This window comes from Macrobrachium nipponense, chromosome 9 (assembly GCF_015104395.2).
Source record: "Macrobrachium nipponense isolate FS-2020 chromosome 9, ASM1510439v2, whole genome shotgun sequence".
Classification (NCBI taxonomy): Eukaryota; Metazoa; Arthropoda; class Malacostraca; order Decapoda; family Palaemonidae; genus Macrobrachium; species Macrobrachium nipponense.
This window is the reverse complement of record NC_061110.1, coordinates 23239573-23259757: the sequence shown is the minus strand read 5'-3', so window position 1 is coordinate 23259757 and position 20185 is coordinate 23239573. Positions and strand designations below refer to the sequence as shown.

The 20185-nt window shown below is 36.0% G+C and overlaps 1 protein-coding gene across 3 annotated transcripts in view; it reads left to right on the top strand.

Annotated features, from left to right (window-relative positions):
- LOC135218422 (uncharacterized) overlaps positions 1-18868 on the top strand; it is a 99862-nt gene extending 80994 nt beyond the window's left edge. The window contains exons 8-10 of one of the 3 annotated variants that reach the window (XM_064254727.1): positions 253-493; positions 9150-9263; positions 18570-18868. In XM_064254727.1, coding sequence (XP_064110797.1) covers positions 253-493; positions 9150-9263; positions 18570-18800 — 586 coding nt within the window. In that variant the 3' untranslated portion in view covers positions 18801-18868. The remainder of the gene's footprint in view (positions 1-252; positions 494-9149; positions 9264-18569) is intronic. The other 2 variants (XM_064254729.1, XM_064254728.1) reach the window with 2 other exon arrangements.
- The last annotated feature ends 1317 nt before the right edge of the window (positions 18869-20185 follow it).

The window sequence follows — 20185 nt, the reverse complement described above, 5'->3', positions numbered from 1 at the left end:
TGCCAAGCTCCAGTAAGATGAGTGAATGAGGTAGTTTCCAGGGAGAGTGAGAAATCGGAGAGGGTTAATATACTGTTTGTTATCGTGCACATAACACACGGCTGAGTAATTCTTTCTTGAAACTTTTTCTACAGATGGTTTCCTCTTGCTTCCTTGGTGTTTCAGGCTTCTTGAGCATAAAAAACTAATTTTGAAAATATTTTAAGAAAAGTTGTCTCCCGATGTTTAATGATTGTTTCCAAACTTTTTAAGGGAAAGGAAATGTGTTGTCCAAATCATCAAGAAGCTGGGAAGGTTTACTATAACTGATGAAGTTGACAACAATACATCCCATGTAATATGCGGAGAAGAAAGACGAACTCTCAATGTCTTGTTTGGCATTGCACGGGGTTTATGGATTCTTGATAAAATGTGGCTATATGAATCATTGGGCATGGAGAAGTGGGCACCTGAAGAACCATTTGAAGTTTTTACATACTCTCCAGGTGCAAAGGTATGGTAATTTTAAGCCTAAAATTACTATAATTTACCATTCAAGTTTTATAACTGTCAAGTACAGTATTTTGATTAATGCTTAAAGTTTAAATCTGAGAAGATTGTAATTGTATAGGGTAAGAGGTCCAGTGGAGATGCATTTTTTTATTATGATAACTTTGAAACTAACGATCCTAGGAATATGTTCTATGTTGGAACATGTTGAGGGGAAATTTAGTGCATATCCTTAGGGCCAGCAAAATTGGGGCGGCCTAGTGGAGACGTAAATTTTCAAAGCCGCAGTCGAAAGGGCTAATAAAAACCAAAAGAAAGAATAATATTAGACCTTTTACCCATATGAACCATAGTTCGACAGATAGATTGTTTACCTCCTTGAGAAAATCCCTGTTGCCAGTTCTCTCTTAACCTTTAAATCGTCCCCGTCTTAAGTGATCACCCATCTCCCAGCGAGGCAATATTTGGGACAGTACTTAATGAAACTGACCATTTAAATCATAATTCCTAAACTCGATCCCCTTTCTAGTTGGTTACTACTTTTAAGACTATTTATAGTTATATTTGTTATGACTTTTACCTTTAAATTTTGAATATATTACATATTTTATTTGACCTTTTTCATCAAAAGCAATAAAAATCGGTAATTACCATTCATTATGTCTTATGGCATTTTCTTGTAATCTTGTCAGTAAAGTAACTTCTATTTATTCTTTTTTTTATTATTTGATTATTCTGTCTGCCATACTACCCATTTCCTAAACAAGTTTGTAATATTTTGCATTTCATTACTCTTTATTTTAGGGTTTCCCCTCATTTTCATTCATCAAGTTATGATTTACTTAAATTTCATTCCCTTTTTCATAGCATATTTTGTCTTTAAAACCATACACTAACCTACCTTATTCACTTTTGACTACAATTTCATTGATCTCCATTCTATTTGGTTATTACTTTTAAGGCTGTAATATTCTCTTATGTTTTTATAATTTCTACCTTTTAAGTTTTGCATATATGTATTACATAGCATTTTATTTGAAAATGTTTTATCAGAGCTGCAGTCGGCAACGGTCGAGAGAAAATGTTGGTTTAAATTTAACAGTTGTTGGGATTTTTTGGATTTGGAACTGCAATAAAAACAAATTTTTTTTTGTTTTTTCATTGTGGTATTTATTCATTATGGTTTATTATTATTTATATTAATACACTTTTAAATGAATGCGAGATACTAATTAACATCAATAATAAAATAGTGGGACAATTAAGACTATATGTTCACTAACACATTACAGGCAGTCCCCGGGTTACGACGGTCTCAGCTTACGACGTTCCGAGGTTACGACGCTTCTCAATTATATTCATCAGACATTATTTCCAGGGTTACGACGCATGTTCCAGGGTTACAACGCCTACAACGCTCATCTGGCAGATGAAATATGACGCCAAAAATGCAAAATAATCAATATTTGAAGGTTTTTTTGATGAAAAATGCCATAAGAATGCAGTTTACATAGTTTTCAATGCACCCAAAGCATTAAAAGTAAGATTTTCTTAGGATTTTTTACGATGTTCCAGCTTATGACGATTTTCGGCTTACGACGTGTCTCAAGAACGGAACCCCCGTCGTAACCTGGGGACTGCTTGTATTTTCAACAAAAACATTTGTAAAATGCAACATTCAGTTCAACACAAAAATATACATAATCAAAATTATTGTAATTCAACTTATGAATTTTAACAATAAGTAGGAGTATAAAATTCAACTCATAATATCGATCTTGTTTTTATTTTCACTTTATCATCATCAGTTTGTAGTCGTATATATTAATGGTGGGTGTTTCACTGATTTTTCAATAATCTTGGTTACTGATTACTTTCATGAAAAATAATGTATTATTAATCAATTACCAAGTTCTTTTTGTTTTGATAGCTTATTTCTGGTATCTGGGCATAAAAATGTGTAAAATGTATGAATAACATCAACATTTCATATATTTATTTAGACTTATGCATTTTAAGATAATATAAATGTATGTGTATCATTTAAACATAAATATGTGTATCATCTAAAATTAAATATAAAAATTTTTTGTCAAACAATGGTTTTATCAGTAATATTTAAAGCAACCGTCCAGACTAAATCAACCTGATGCAAAATGCTTGATATAGGCTAGTGTGTGAAATATTGGTAACTGAATTTTAATATACTATTCTACCACATTTGTTAAAAGATACAGTAAATCTGACTAATATCGTAGAAGAATTTGGTTTTATTTTCTAATTAGTAATAAAAAAATTTAATTAGTAATCATTTACAAATAATCGATTACTCAAAAAGAAATCAATACTAGAATTTTCAGGAAGTAATCAAAGTAGCGCAAGTGATGACCCATCACTACGACAGACTGTGTGGGATTTTTCATACCACCTTATTAAAGTTGAAATGGTTAGATTCTTTTTTTCATGAAGAAATAATTATATAAAGCAAATTGAGTAATTTTTGCCATCAGCAGTCTATCACGATCATGCCAACTTTCAAACTTGAATCGTACACATGAAATGTCTATTAATAGAACAGAAGTAGAGGGATGTCATTGGCTAACAGCTCTCTCCATGGTAACCAATCAGTCAATCAGGTTTTAGCAGTACCAATATTCTGTCTGAGAAAGAATGTTTTGCGCATGTGAAGCTGACAATGACATAAGTGCGTGTGTTTTAAGTACAGTAAGCAGTTTTTAATAGTAAAGATGTATTACCTGTATACACAGTTTTTTAAATATTATGAATGCACACAGGGTGTGCAGGTGTGCTAATACCTATTGTTAAAGAGAGAGAGATTTTTAGACTTAAGATTTGGTAGATGTACAACTATTTTATTATCTTGGGATTTTCTAAGGTCAATTCTTGGGATTTATTAAGAAAAATCATTTGAGTAACAGCACACACCTAAATGGCTCTGTGTCAGCCATTAGCATGCCAAACCACCAACCTTATGAATTGACGCTCTTCTCTCTACGAAACGTTTTTGGTTTTCAGAGCTTTTTAGTTTTTAAAGCTTTTCAGTTTTTACAATTTGGATAAAGGATTAGTTAATGTAATTAGTTGACCTACATAAATATTTGCCTCTTAAATTTAAATCATTTACATTGTAAAAAGTAGAATTTAAGTTTGTAAAAAAGCAAAAGCTCGGGGAAGTAGCTGCGCAGTTTCTGCTCCGTATTAATTCTCTGAATATGTTTTAAAACATAAATTCTTTTGTTTTAGATGGTTAAAGTCATATATGCTATACCTATTATTTCTATCAAGCAATATGCAAAAGTATTCATATTTTTCCATTAAATAATAACCTTATTAATATTAGTATTTTTTGAATTTAATAATATTGTGTACTTAATTTACTTATTAAAAGTTACACTTTCATTCTATGTACTTAATTTATTTCTTTGATATAGGTTCAGTCTTCATGAAGTTGAAAACTGTTTCTTTACTAGGCCAGTTGTGTCTCCATGAGGCCATGTGCATAATGCAGAGGCACCAAATTTATCACCTAATAATTCAGACTATTAATGATAATTCCATTCGGATTGAAACATGAAAATACAATAATTTACGAATAAATCAAGATATAGAACTTGAAAAAATAATGGAAAATCAAAAGATGCAAGTGATGAAAGAAAAAAATCCAGGTGAAATGCATCTCCATGGGGCCCCTTACCCTAACAAATGCCTCCAATCTTTGTACATCTGTCAAACTTGCATGTATTTAATTTCATATTTGATAATGGTAAGGTTTAGCGCTAGTTGACAGTTAATAGTTTATAACATGTTTTTGAGTGAGTTTTAAAATCATAGAAATTTTAGAAGTTTTCATGTTCAGGTTAAGGGGGAGGGGAGGTACGCATCCCCTGCAAATACGGGGGACCACTGTATATATAAAGTATTTTAACCCTCTTACGCCGACTGGACGTATTTTACGTCGACATTTTTTGTCTCCCGTGTGCCGACTGGACGTATTTTACGTCGACTTACAAAAGTTTTTTTTTAAATTCGCGGAAAAATACAGCCTACCAGCCTAAAACTTTTGAATCACACGTCTTGGGGGATGCTGGGAGTTCACGGATCAAGGTGTTGTTTTGTTTACAATCGTTACGCAGGCGCGCTTCTTTCTTGCCGCACTAAAAAGTATCTGTGACACATCTCGGAAATTATTTAGTCACTTTGACATAATTTTTGTACCATTGTAAATTAGCCGTTACATGAAGTATTATATATGAAAATGTGCACATTTTTATGTAGAATACAACAATAAAATACTCATGATTGTAGCTTTTATCAGTTTTGAGATATTTTCATATAAATAACGATAATTGCCAAAATTTCAACCTTTGGTCAACTTTGACTCTACCGAAATGGTCGAAAAACGCAATTGTAGGCTAAAACTCTTATATTTTAGTAATATTCAATCATTTACCTTAATTTTGCAACTAATTGGAAGTCTCTAGCACAATATTTTGATTTATGGTGAATTTATGAAAAAACTTGTTCCTTACGTCCGCGCGGTAACTCTTCCGAAAAAAATCATACATGCGATTGTGGTAATGTTTGCACCATTTTAAAATTAGCTGTTATATAAAGTTTTATATATGGAAATGTGCGCAATTTCATGCACAATACAACTAAAAACACTCCATAGTTGTAGCTTTTATCAGTTTTGAGATATTTTCATATAAATAACGATAATTGCCAAAATTTCAACCTTCGGTCAACTTTGACTCTACCGAAATGGTCAAAAAACGCAATTGTAAGCTAAAACGCTTATATTCTAGTAATATTCAAGCATTTACCTTCATTTTGCAACAAATTGGCAGTCTCTAGCACAATATTTTGATTTATGGTGAATTTATGAAAAAAATAATATTTTCTTTAAGTCTGCGCGGTAACTCTTCCGAAAAAATCATACGTGCGATTGTGGTAATGTTTGCACCATTTTAAATTAGCTGTTACATAAAGTTTTATATATGAAAATGTGCGCAATTTCATGTAGAATACAACAAAAAATAATTGAAGGTTGTAGCTTTTCTCATTTTCGAAATATTTGCATATAAATCACGATAAATAGGAAAAAAAACATGTTCGGTCAACTTTGACTCTACCGAAATGGTCGAAAAACGCAATTGTAAGCTAAAACTCTTACAGTCTAGTAATATTCAGTCATTTATCTTCATCTTGAAACAAATTCGAAGTCTCTAGCAAAATATTTAGATTTATGGTGCATTTAAAAAAAATCTTTCCTTCCCTCCGCGCGCGGATTCTCCGCCACAAATCTCCGAAATGCGTACGTACCATTCTCGGAATATTTGCTCCGTTTTATATTAGGCATTTCATAGAGTTTTATATATGAAAATGTGCGCAATTTCATGTAAAATAAAACTAAAAATATTGCATATAAAAATATATATATATAAAAAAATTCGACATTCGGTCAACTTTAACTCGTCAGATATGGTCAAAAACTGCAATTGTAAGCTAATACTCTTACAGTATAGTAATATTCAATCATTTGTCTTCATTTTGAAAGAAATTGGAAGTCTCTAGGACAATATTTAGATTTATGGTGAATTTTTGAAAAAAATATTTATGTCCGCGCGTTACGAATTCATGCATTATTTTGTGATAATATTTTCTCTGTGTTGCTTTTATCGTTTTACAATGTGTTGTATACCAAAATGATCGCAATTCAGTGTACATTACAATGAAAAAAAGTAACTTGTTACCTTTAACCGTTTTGCGCACAGCACGATTTGAATACAATTATATTTGAAATTTTGTTTTTGCGCTATCATATATCGCATTATTTATATATGATAATGATAATTTTTTTCATTTCTAATGATTGCATACTAAACTTCAGCCAATGAAAAAAAAAGGAGCCAAAAATGAACTCTTAATCTTAAAAACTAAGCGTGCTGTGATTTTTTGAAAAAAATATTTTTTCCGCTTCCCCGCTCACTCTGAAACTCCTCCAGCACACGGGAGACAATTTTTTTTTTACCGCTTCGGCGTAAGAGGGTCAATGTGTATTTAATGTTTTAAGATTGAATGTAGGCAGGTTTGTCATCCAGTTAACCCTCTTACGCCGAAGCCCTAAAAATCAAAACCTCTCCTGTATGCCGGCGCCGGTTTGGAGTGAGCGCGGAAGCGGAAAAAATAATTTTTTTTAAAAATCACAGCGCGCTTAGTTTTAAAGATAAAGAGTTCATTTTTGGCTCATTTTTTTGTCATTGCCTGTAGTTTAGTATGCAATCATCAGAAATGAAAAATAATATCATTATCATATGTAAATAGTGCGAGATATGGTAGCGAAAAAAAAAATTCATAGATAATTGTATTGAAATCACGCTGTGCAAAAAACGGTCAAAGCTAACGAGTTACTTTTTTTTCCGTTGTATTGTACACTAAATTGCAATCATTTTGATATATAATACATAGTAAAACAATAAAAGCAACACCGGAAAAATATTATCACAAAATGATGTACGAATTCGTAACGCGCTGACGTAAAAAAATTTTATTTTCAAAAATTCACCGTAATTCTAAATATTGTTCTAGAGACTTCCAATTTGTTTCAAAATTAAGACAAATGATTTAATATTACGATACTGTAAGAGTTTTAGATTAGAATTGCAGATTTCGACCATTTCAGACGAGTTAAATTTGACCGAATGTCAAAATTTTTATATATATATTTTTTTATATGCACATATTTCGGAGATGGAAAAAGCTACAACCTTCACTTATCTTTTGTTGTATTTTTCATGAATTTGCGCACATTTTGATATATGAAACTCTATAAAACGGCTAATATGAAAAGGAGCAAATATTAGGATAATGCGATGTACGTATTTCGGAGACTTGCGGCCGCGAATCGGCCCGCGGAGTGAAGGTAAATATATTTTTCAAAAATTCACCATAAATCACAATATTGTTCTAGAGACTTCAAATTTGTTTCAAAATGAAGAAAAATGACGGAATATTACTATGCCGCAAGAGTTTTAGCTTACAATTGCGTTTTTCAACTATTTCGGTAGTCAAATTTGACCGAACGTGATTTTTTTTCTATTTATCGTGATTTATATGCAAATATTTCAAAAAAAGAGAAAAGCTACAACCTTCAATCATTTTTAGTTGTATTCTAAATGAAATTGCGCACATTTTCATATATAAAACTTTATGTAACAGCTAATTTTAAATGGTGCAAACATTTCAACAATCGCACAAAAAAAATTCTGATTTTTTCGGAAGAGTTACCGCGCGGACGTAAGGAAAATGTTTTTTTTTTCATAAATTCATCATAAATGGAAATATTGTGCTAGAGACTTCCAAGTTGTTGCAAAATTAAGGTAAATGATTGAATACTACTAGAATATAAGAGTTTTAGCTTACAATTGCGTTTTTCGACCATTTCGGTGGAGTCAAAGTTGACCGAAAGTTGAAATTTTTGCACTTAACGTTATTTATATGAAAATATTTCAAAACTGATAAAATCTACAACCATGGGTTGTTTTTTGTTGTATTGTGCATGAAATTGCGCACATTTCCATATATAAAACTTTATGTAACGGCAAATTTAAAAGGGTGCAAACATTAGGACAATCGCACGAAAAAATTTATCGGAAGAGTTATCGCACGAACGTAAGGAAAAAGTTTTTTCATAAATTCACCATAAATCGAAATATTGTGCTAGAGACGTCCAATTTGTTGCAAAATGAAGGTAAATGATTGAATATTACTATAATATAAGAATTTTAGCTTACAATTGCGTTTCTCGACCATTTCGGTAGAGTCAAAGTTGACCGAAGGTTGAAATGTTTGCACTTATCGTTATTTATATAAAAATATTTCAAAACTGATAAAAGCTACAATCATGAGTATTTTTTTGTTGTATTTTACATGAAATTGCACACATTTTCATATATAATACTTCATGTAAAGGATAATTTAAAATGGTGCAAAAATTATGTCAAAGTGACGAAATAATTTTTGAGATGTGTCACTGATACTTTTTAGTGCGATAAGAAAGAAATTCGCGCCTGCGTAGCGATTGTAAACAAAACAACGCCTTGATCCGTGAACTCCCAGCATCCCCCAAGGCGCGTGATTCAAAAGTTTTCGGCTGGTAGGCCTATAAGTATTTTTCCGCGAATTTTTAAAAAACTTTTTTGAGCTGACGTATGATACGTCCAATCGGCATACGGGAGACATTTTGACTCGACGTTTAATACGTCCAATCGGCGTAAGAGGGTTAATGGGCATGAAAGGTACATGCAAATATTAGTTCTGCGGGTAAGTATGTATTCAAAACTTAATTTTAAATTGAAAATTCATTTTTCATACATACAACAAGCCTTTTCATTTTAGAGGTACCACTGTCCTCCCTGTTTCATAACTATTGCAGATTTCTGGTCAGCAGACAAAGCTCAGAGTGGAAGAGTTCAATATGGGAGATGAATGATCTCTGCTAGTAGTATTGAGAAGTTGATTGTTTGTCCTGAATGGACAATGAGGCATGTGAAAATAAGGTGGCATTTATAGAGCATAAATATTTTAGGTAGTGTGAACTGTGAAAACAAAATATAAAGCTTTTAACTCATCTTGATTAGATTTGTCGAGAGCAGCGTGAAGCACAAGGAGAGTCATATAGACAAACACTGTTTTCTGGTGTTGGAAGTGTCTACGTCCTAGATGGTTGCAGTCCCCCATCAGACCAGCTAAGAGTGTGTATCTTAAATTTTCATAATTTTATTTATAAGTTAGAATATTTTAAGTTCACTTTAAGGCAACTCCTGATGACAAAGGGCCCAATTATAAATTTTTGTTCGTATATGAAACAAACCCAGACAGCTGAAAATCTGGTAAAATTAATAAAAAAAACTTGTGTGATCCAGGGACTATTGGCATCTGTACTTGCTCTTGGGGTATTTGGGAGCTTTGGGCATCGCTTGAGTGTATCGATTACTTCCTTACTACCTTTAAGAGAGGACGTGATTACTATTATCTCTTAAAGCCGGTTTAGTTTGCCTGTTTTCCTGTCTTTTCTTTACTATCTTTTCTCTGGGTGTGCTCAGTGTATGTGATCTTGTAGGTTTGTGTAAGTGTGAGAGATCATGGAGAATTTTGCCTCTCCAACAAAGCTTTCTTCGGTATCTCACAAGAAACAAAGGAAATTCCGTGGAGTGAGTGGGTTTCCTTGTTCGAGATTTTTAACTTTGATATCTACGGATCCTCACCCAACGTGCAGTAGGTGCAGAGAAAATGAATGTACAATTACTAATCCATGTTCAATTTGTTGTTGTTCGTCAGTGGAACAATGGAAAAAGTTTTATGAGAAGGGTCAGTACAAGAGAAAGGAGATGCCACCATCTTTGGATGACCAAGCATCTTCAGCTGCTTTTGTTCCGACTATGCATGAAGCTGTTCCATATGTTAAGTCACCTGGATTTGATACTTCCCATACCCCTTCAGTTTCTTCTAATGATTAGTCGTAGGAGTATTAGGACGGGGTTTGGGCAGTAATGTATGTAATTATGCTCCTTCCTTTCCTGCAGGGAGAGGGGAAGCATTGCCATCTGTGTCATATGTTTCAGCCCCTGATACGCACAGGATGGAGGGAATGTGGGCAGCGTTAGGCCTATCAGGGTTACCAACCTTAGATGGGTTGTCGTCTTACTATATGACGTCGGGCTTCCCTCCAGGTCATCTGTCTGTGAGTGTCCTTCCTCCCCCTGGTGTGCAGTTTATGATAGCAAATGCTACAACAGCTCTAGCAGCGCATATGATTCCAACACCACAGAATTTGGGAATTAACTTTACAGCCCCTACAGGGATTCCATCAGTATCTACACAGCGTCTTCCATCAAACACGGTGACATCACAGACTGCTCCCTCAGTGATGTCACAATCTAACATGGCGTCTGCCATGACGGTGACATCACAGACTGCTCCCTCAGTGATGTCACAATCTAACATGGCGTCTGCCATGACGTCACAGCCTACTTCTACTCTCATATCTTTGGTGCCAACGAATACAACTACTATTTCAGACTCGGTAGCACGCACGTTTATAGAGAAATTACAAGCTTTGGAGAAAAAGATAAATAAGACAGGCAAGAAGATAAGACATAAATAGTCTTCTTGTTCTTCTTTGTCTAGTTTGGTGTCATCACAAGATTCGATGATGTCAGTACGAGTCCCAGTCAAGCGTTGGAGGGTAAGGGACTTCATGGCTGATCCTCTTGCCAAGAGAAGATTAATTTCTTTGTCTTCGAGCTGGGATTGTCACATCCCTATTAAAAACAAAGTGCACCAGTTACTTCCTAGTGCCAGAAAGGAAAATGGCGGCCACTACAGGCAGTCCCTGGTTATCTGCGGGGGTTCTGTTCTCGGTGGGGTGTTGATAAGCAAAAACCACCATTAACTGAAACTCGGCAATTTATGGCGCTTATGGCACCAAGTTTTGGTCAATGGCACCTCTGTAGGTATGTTATGACACCCTAACTCTATTATCGGCACCTTGTGGCGCTGATAACCAGAATTCGGCCCTTACGTTGTCATAAATTGCCAATTTTATGGCATTGGACAAGCCCCATAAAACCAGATCACTATTAACCAATAACCGGGGACTGCCTGTATTTGGATACGTCGTCACAGCTGAAGGGATCAACTTGTGGAAGTGGCTGGGACTATGGTACCAACCAAATGAGAAAGACATTTGGGTATACTCCATAGTTGTTTAGGGAATCGGCAGTGGGTATGCATCGATCCTCAAAGACTGGGAAGCAGGTTCCAATCTCTCCTGTAAGACCTTTCAAGATAAGGAGGAAAGATAATAACTCTCCAATTAAAAGGTCGAATAATGGAGCATTGATAACCTTGCTGAATACACTGGTTGCAGTGGCGGTTCAGCCCTGGACCAGAAGATCAAGGTCAGCCTCCCCAATAGCTGTTGTGGACGATAGTAGAAACAGTGATGATGTGCATTCTACTTCAAGGCAGCCATCATCCTGGAAGAATAGATAGTGTTCTCGCTCTAGATCAAGGAGCATTGAAAGGTTTAGATGTTCACGGCTGTTAGAGAACAAAGATGCCGCAATCGTAGAATTGGGGGACTGCGAATCCCTTGACGTTTGTCTGTTGATAGGAATGATCTACCTTCGTCGGTGGCCGAACAGACTGTTTTGGAAGCAGTAGAAGAGGAGAGTCAGGAGTTTCTGGCCTCTTATGTAGAGATGATTGACTTGATTCGTCAATTCAATAATCTCTTGAGGTCTGAAACTCCTTCCAGCATAACTCCTACTGGAATTGAAGCTCTATTGGGACTAAAAAAGGGTGTAAAGGTGTTGTATGAATTACCATGCTCAAGTCATGCAGAGTCTGTGTTATAGCATGTTAACACACATTTCTGGAAGGGATAATTCTTAGTGATCAAATAGATCATTCTAGTTCCTTCTTCCTCCGTTGCTGAGACATAGGAAATATTATGCGACACTTGTTGTTCTGTTACTAGGAAGACTGATCTATCCAGCTGTGGTGAGATTTAGACCTGGTTTAACCATAGATCAGGTGAAGATGGAATGCCTCTCATTTACTTGTCAAGGAGCTGCTACTTGGAGGCAATGGCTGCTTCTGTCTTTCAAACAGCTTCATGGTTAGACCTTGGTCAACAGCAGTAGCTAAGATTACGTCTTCAGAGTCATCCAGGAGATTAGTCGATGAGACAACCTTTATCAGATTGCTTCAATCTGGTTCCAAAGCAATTAAATATTTGACAAACTTTAGTGCCAACATATGGGCTTATATCCTGTTGATGATGAGAGATTCAGCATGGGCTAAATTAAGCTGTACTGTAGATTTGGACTCTGTTAGCCATTTGTAATGGAGATATCTTAGTCACAATTTCTGTTACCAAAGGGCATACTAGAAGCTGTAATTGGTAAAAGAAGGATAGATACCAATAATAGATTAGTTCAGGCAGTTAGTAAATCTTCTGGAAACAGCCCTAATGAAATAAGACAACTACCACCAATACCACAGAAAAGAGTAGTGAGGCATAATCCCTCCCCTAAGTCCGCAAGACCTCCTTCTCCAAGAAAGAAATGACCTCAGCGGCCCTTTCACCATCAAACTAGTAGAGAGAGGGGTGCGAGACGATAGAGTGGATGCCTCTCCCCACTCAGTCACACCAGTGGGGGGAATGACTGGCTAGTCGTTGGAAGGTGTGGCAGAGATTTGGAGCAGAGCAGAAGGTAGTGGATGTGCTCAGAGTAAGTTATCTGATTCCATTCAACTTCACTCCAACCCTGGCGGAACAACCATTACTGCACATCTCTTACGCTCCCGAGTCTCTCAAATTCCTTGTTCTACAAGAAGAAGTGAGGTAGATGATGGAGAAGGGAGCTGTAGCACAAGCAGCACCCCCATCAGGTGGATTTTTTTAGCGGTATGTTCCTTGTCCCCAAGATCAATGGTAATTGGAGGACAGTTATAGATCTGTCAACATTGAATCTTTTCATAAGGGGGACAAGATGCAAAAGGAAGACCCTGAGGACAGTTCTAGCAGCAGTCAGGGACAAGGATTTATGCTGACAATGGACTTGAAGGATGCATACTTCCAGGTTACAATCCATCATTCTTCCAGGAAGTTCCTCCACTTCAGTCTGGCAGAGAAGTTTTTCAATTCAGAGTTCTGTGTTTCAGATTGACAACGTCTCTTCAAGTATTTACAAGAGTATTCACTCTCATGTTGACATGGGCTCGTGCTCAGGGAATCGGATTAATAAGATACCTGGAGGATTGGCTAGTGATAGCAAAGTCCCGAGAAAAATTAGTTTAGATCAGACATCTCCTTCTCCAGTTTTGTCACAGCTTAGGCATTGTGATAAATTGGGGGAAGTCTAGTTTGGATCCCAGTCAGAGGCTGGTGTACTTGGGGATGATTATAGACACAGTAAAGGCCAAAGCTTTCCCTTCAGATCAGAGGATAGAGAAATGCAAAGTAGTGAATTCTTTCCTGGGAAAGGAAACACAACTAGCAAAGCAGTGGCAAGTAGTTCTAGGGATCCAAAGTTCCTTGGAGAAGTTAGTTCCACACAGGAGACTACACCTTCGGTCTTTACAATAGAGGTTGAAAGTTTTGGTTACCAAGTGTATATCATCCATACGAGCAGATTCCACTGTCGGCAGAGGTGAGGAAAGATCTACTATGGTGGTTGCAACACAGCAGTCTGACAGTAGGAGTACCCCTTCAAGAGCCCTCTCCAGATCTGCTGTTCTCGCCTGCGTTACTCAAAGGTTGGTGCGCTCGCATGGAGGAGCTGATGATTTTGGGAAAATGGAGTCAGAAGTACAGAGAACTTCATATAAACGTGCTAGAACTAAAAGCAGCATTTCTAGCACTGCAGGAGTTCTCTAAGGAAAAGAATGTAATAGCGGACAAGTTGAGCCACTGGGACCAGATTCTGGGAACAGAGTGGTCCTTGCATCATGAAATTGTAGACAATGTTTATCTATGGGAAAGGTCGGTCATAGAACTGTTCTCAATGAAGTACAACAAGAAGTTGGAGATATATTCTTCAGTAGTCCCGGATGCAGAAGCAGTAGTGGAAGATGCTCTACAACATCCGTGGGACAATCTGGACATATATGCATTTCCTTGGTTTTTTTCTGATCCGTCAGGTTCTGAACAAGGTGATGTGGTCTCAGAATCTCAAGATGACCCTGGTAGCCCCCTGGTGGTCAAAGGCAGAATGGTCCCCAGACCTGTTAGAATTCTTGATGTTCCAAGAGAGCTACCTCCCTGGAACAAGCTATGTCAACCACACGTGGAGAGGTACCACCAGTCAGTACAGTCCCCATATCTTCACGGATGGAGACTGTCAAGTACCTCCGGCGAGTGAAAGGCTTTTCTCAGAAAGCAGCATCACAGATGGCAGAATATATCAGAAAGTCATTGACAGGTGTGTAGTAGGGAAAGTGGTCTATTTACTGGGTTTGGTGTCATAGATGGAGTCTTTTTCCATTCGGAACTTCTATTCAACAGTTAGCAGATTTTCTGATATATCTCAGAACAGAAAAACATCTTTCTGTATCTGCCATAAAGGATTACAGGGCTGTACTAGCTTTGGTTCTGCAAATGAAAGGTGTAGACATTTCCTCTTCATGGGAAACAGATACGTTAATGAAGAGTTTTGAGCAATCATGTTCCCCTAAAGAACTGAAGTCTCACAATTGGGATTTAACCATGGTATAGACTAGTCTTACTAAACCCCCATATGAAACATTGCAACAAGCCACAGATAGAAGCTTGACTCTAAAAGCAATCTTCTTCTTGGCTCTAGCATCGACCAAAAGGATAGGGGAGTTACATGGCCTGTCATATGAGGTGAAGCATTCCAGTGGTTGAAAGTCAATACTCTTTGAATCTATACTAGAATTCATAGCCAAAACTCAAAATCCACCGGTGGAAGATGACAGATTTGTCTCCTTTTCTATACTTTCTTTGTGAGACTTTGTGGCTAATGACCCTGAAGAAAGTAGTTATGTCCTGTCAGGGTATTATGAGCATACTTAAAAAGAACTCGGCATCTCAGACCTAGATGTCGAAGGCTTTTTGTGAGTACAGTCTGGGTCAAGAAAGAAGTGCCCAAGAATACAATATGTCTGTTGAGAGAATTTTGAAAGCTGGTGTTTGACCATGTCAAACAACTTTCATTCCTTTTATTTAAAGAATGTTGCCCATAGATCCTTGGACACTTTCCTTGGGTCTGGTTGTGTCTGCTCAACAAGTAGTATAGCTCATCCAGTATCCCTGGACAGGTATCGCTATTTTGGTGCCCCTTTAAAGGTTTGCAGGGTCGAGCTCGACCCAAGCGCCCCAAAAAATTTGTGAAAATTCAAAAACTGCAGCTATGCTGCATATTTTAATTTCTAAATTCAATTTCACCATTGCCGAACACTACTGAGAAGATAAATCATACCCATCTACAAATTAAATATTTATTACAAATATATTTTAAAAATAAGTATGTAAAAATAAATAATTTACGAAAATATTTTTTAAAAATGCAAAACACGCTATATACACACAAAAATTGAGGGAATCCTTCCTAAATCTATTATTTACAAGATGTGAATGACAGAAAAGTTGTAGGACCCATAGAGGTCAAAGACATGGCCTCCTCGCCTAGAAATAGATTTTTCCTACGTCAAAAAAAAAAAAATTTCACATTGTTTTGGGTACCTAAATGAAATAGGAAGTGGCTAATTTTTTTTATAGAATAAACTCTTATTATCCTAGAACAGAATCGTGTAAAAAGATCTGCACTAATATGTAATTTACTGTTATATAAGAAATATTATTATCTCTCTCTCACTGTCTCAAACAATAATTTACGAAAATATTTACAAAAAATACATAATACGCTATATACACAGAAAAAATGAGGGAATCCTTCCTAAAACTACTGTTTATAATATTTGACTGCCAGAAAAGGTGTCGGACTCATAGAGATAAAAAGAAAAAAAGAAAAAAAAAAAGGTATGTTTTTTTGGCCAAACAAATTGTCGAAATTCCACAAATTATTTTGGTACCTAAATTAAATAGGAAAAGGCTGATTGTTTTATAGAATAAACTCATATTATCCTTGAGTGGAATTATGTAAAAATATCTGCACCAAGATGTAATTTACTCTCATATCAGAAATGTTATTCTCTCTCTCTCTCTCTCTCTCTACAGTGTGTCATGATTTATTGACATAAGCTCATGTAATCGTCACCAGAAAACATAGGTGCCCATCCCCTCTCTCCCCCTCTTGTGTCGTAATATCTCAAGGTCTTCCCCCAGGCGTCCAACTCTCGCTCATAAACTTGGCTTCTTGCCATATAGAGTTGTCAGCAACCTCTAAATTATCATCAAAATCACTTTATAATTCCATTAGAAGTAAGTTGATGACATCCATCCCCAGAGAATACTGCCTGCTGGCTGTTGTTGATGAAAAATGCAAAAACTAAGAAATTGGCATTCAAAAGAAATTGGAATAATTGACAAAAGTCGTCTTAGCCACAACCAAAGGCATGATAATGTGCACACACCACGTACCTAGAGTTTCCAACAATATAAAACTATCCCAGAGTCAACAGTGTTACACAAGAAATCACTACTTGATAACTTTGCCTTTGTATCCCACACATGTTCAAAACAAACTATTACTCAGAAAAGGGGAAAGGACAAAGGCAAGGCAAATGCAAGTTGTGACATAATTGTAGTGTGTGTTCTGCTATCCTCTTGCAGATCGATCACACCCAGATTCGTGATAGATGATGATTTATGGGAAAAAAACATGTTTTTTGAAACACCCCTCGGGTCGAGCTCGACCCTGCTAACCTGTCCAGGGTTAAGATGAAAGTATGAAAGTAGAGTGAATGAGATGACTGGTCTCGTTTCTTTCCTACGTTTTTCTATCTACTTCTTTACTTACAGGCAGTAAGAGGAAGAATACCATCATAAGCTGGAACAAGTGAGTGAGACAGCCATGCTGTTGAGGTAATCAATAGCATAAGATACTTTTCAGTAGCAACACCCCTCTCTGTAGCAAGGAGAGAGTGGGGTGATAACAAATTCATATACAGGGTACATGGGTTTGTTTTGAGAATAGATAGCTCTCCATCTTCTGCAAATGCAGTGAACTATGTTATTGTATGAAATCCCCAGTGATATGAACCAAAGATTCTTGTATATCATAGGTTCTGAGGTAGTCTTTTGTCTTATAATATTTGTATTTGGAAGTGGACTAAAGGTGGCAAACTCCCATAATATTTGTATTCGGAAGTGGACTAAAGGTGGCAAACTCCCAGTCAGTCTATTCTAATGTTAAGACCAGAGGTTTGTTTTGTATATGAACAAATGACAAATTTTTTATCAATTTGCTTTTTTCATAACTAACAAACTTGAGGTCTTGACATATAAAGGCTCGCCTCAAACCACCCCTTGACAGTCAAAACTGGGTTGGAAGAGTAACTGATGCACTCACGGGATGCCAAGGCATTGTGGGAGCTCCCAAATACCCCGTGAGCTAGTATAAAGATGCCAATAGTCTTTGGATCATGCAAGTGTTTTATTAATTTTACTGGATTTTCAGCTGGCACTACAAGATTATCCTAATATTAAAACCTCAGGTTTATTAGTTATGAAAAATACAAATTGATTAAAAATTTATCATTTTTGAGCTAATTTTTGAAGGTATTTGCTGAAAATTCTCAAGGGTAAGGATACCCAAAAATTCAGCTTCTAAGATTGAAATTATTTTAATATTTTCAATTTACGTATAAAAAAAAAGTTAGAGAGATCTGATCTTTACTTTCTGAAAAGGTAAGTTATTAGAAAATAGCAAAAGAAAAACAGATTGAACTCTCTGAAAGTATTTCTAAACTAGATAATCATATAAAAGTACATACTTTACATAATTAACTACTGCTTATCATACTCACTGCTGTGTTGTAAAAGCATTGGGATACAAACTGTACTTTCTTATATAATTTTGGCATTGGTCATGATAGTTAATGTAGTTGAATAAATATAGTATAAATGTTTATGCATACTATATACATATGCAATGTTTATGGTGTAGAGTACAGGAATGATAAAAACATTAGATGATAATTAACTTAATAAGACTATTGGTACTGGCAGTAGCAGCTGTGACTGGGTAGTACAGAACAACTTACTACTAACACGGCATTTACTGACCTGTACAGTATTTCATATTTCATAATAATGTACTGGCTTATTGAAAAAGTGACAAGCATCAACGCTAATTGGAGTCACATGCTTGGTGTTTGTGATTATAGAGAAATCTTGATAGTACCATAGTAAAATCTTTTATTTTAATGAACGAAGATATTCACCATATGCCATTCAATGCCATACTTGATTTCTTCACACTTAGGTGTTAACCTCATTATGATTGGCAAGAAAAATATTGTCTCCACGTGATAAAGGTTATTACTAGTACAATCTATTTTTACAGAAACTTCTGTCACTGTGCGGGTGCGACATCGTCTCCAGTGTTCGGAATGCTAACCTTGTGGTGTGTAATCCTACATTATACTCTAGCATAAGAAATCGATCTCAGGTTACATATGTTTCAGAAGTATGGGTTTTGGATTCTGTTCAGCACCATAAAGTTCAAAATCTAGATAACTACAAGATTGTTGATACTGTTGATACTAACACAGAGTCTCCGGGAACACAAGTTTAGTGTTATAAGTGAATTACTGTATTATTATTCTTATTGTTTTGAATGACAATATTAAAATCTGACCAGAATTCACCTGATTATTTATTGTTTGGAAGTACTACAGTATCAAGATACATATCCTCTTAATTTATAGTGGATTTTATTTATCATTATACTTGATAGATTTTGAAAAGTTGATTCATGAAATTCTGATAAAGGTAGAAGAAACAAATTGTCAGTATTGTGTATTTATTTGTGAAATTCAGATATTGTATATAATATACATACTCATGAAATTCTGATAAAGATAGGAGACATAGGTTTTCTATTTTAGTTGTTTGTAATATTTATTATTGTTATTTTGTAGTGAATGATTGCATGAAGATTTCAACATTGTTCTCAGCATTATTTTTGGTTTGAAAGTGTTATAGTGTGTATCATAATTTGAATTGCAACTTTCATTCATCAGTATATCATTACTTGGTAGCCCATGGTTTGTTTTATGTTCATGAAATTCTCGTGAAGTTTAAGGAAATAATGTATTCCATCATAAGTTATTTTTATCGTTTTCATGAATTTTACTTCATAAATTAAATTTCCTCATATCGACTTTTTGGATATGAAGGTGCATATCCCCTAGTTCCTTTTGTCTATACTGCAATGCATTTCATGTAATTATTTTAATGAAATTCCCCTGCATGTCATATTTTCATTTTTGATAGCGTAGTCAGTCTCTCGTCCTCAAGGAGTACCCTTTCCACGGTCTATCCAGAGCTCCATGGTGACCAGACTAATGTCAAAGAATTCTCTTAACTGGTCTTATGGCCAGGTGTTATGTTGTAATGATAAACATTATAGCACGTGATAGAGTATAAATGGACTCAGGATAAGAGGGCACTTTCTATTATCCTCAGCGAATGCTAATACCCAGTTGTTCATACGCAAGCAAACCTTCGGTCTTAACTTAAGGATAATTTCTAGCGCCTAGCTGGATCCGGATAAAAAGCAGATGAAAGCAAGGAATCTTGTGATATCTGGCAGCACATGCATAGCTCAGGTGAGGAGTGGTCAAGGACCATGCCGCTACGCCAGTCTTTCTTTGACTGCCTGGGCGAGAGTCGTGTTAACCTCTCCTGGCCCTTTTCCCGGTTCATTGCCCGTTTCGCTTGTGTTTAGTGTGTGTGTGTGTGTTTGGCTGATATTATGGCTTCTGCTCCTTCTTAGCGTCAACGTATGTGCCCCGGAGTTCCAGGTTTTTCGTGTTCTTGTTTTTTGGCTTCGGCGCTAGTACCTCCCCGGTGTTTTATGTTTGGGCAAAAATCCATTAAAATCAGTTCCCCCTACCTCCCAGGTTAAACCCACATAAGAAACAGAGGGATTTTTACACAGGGAGACATTCTTACTAT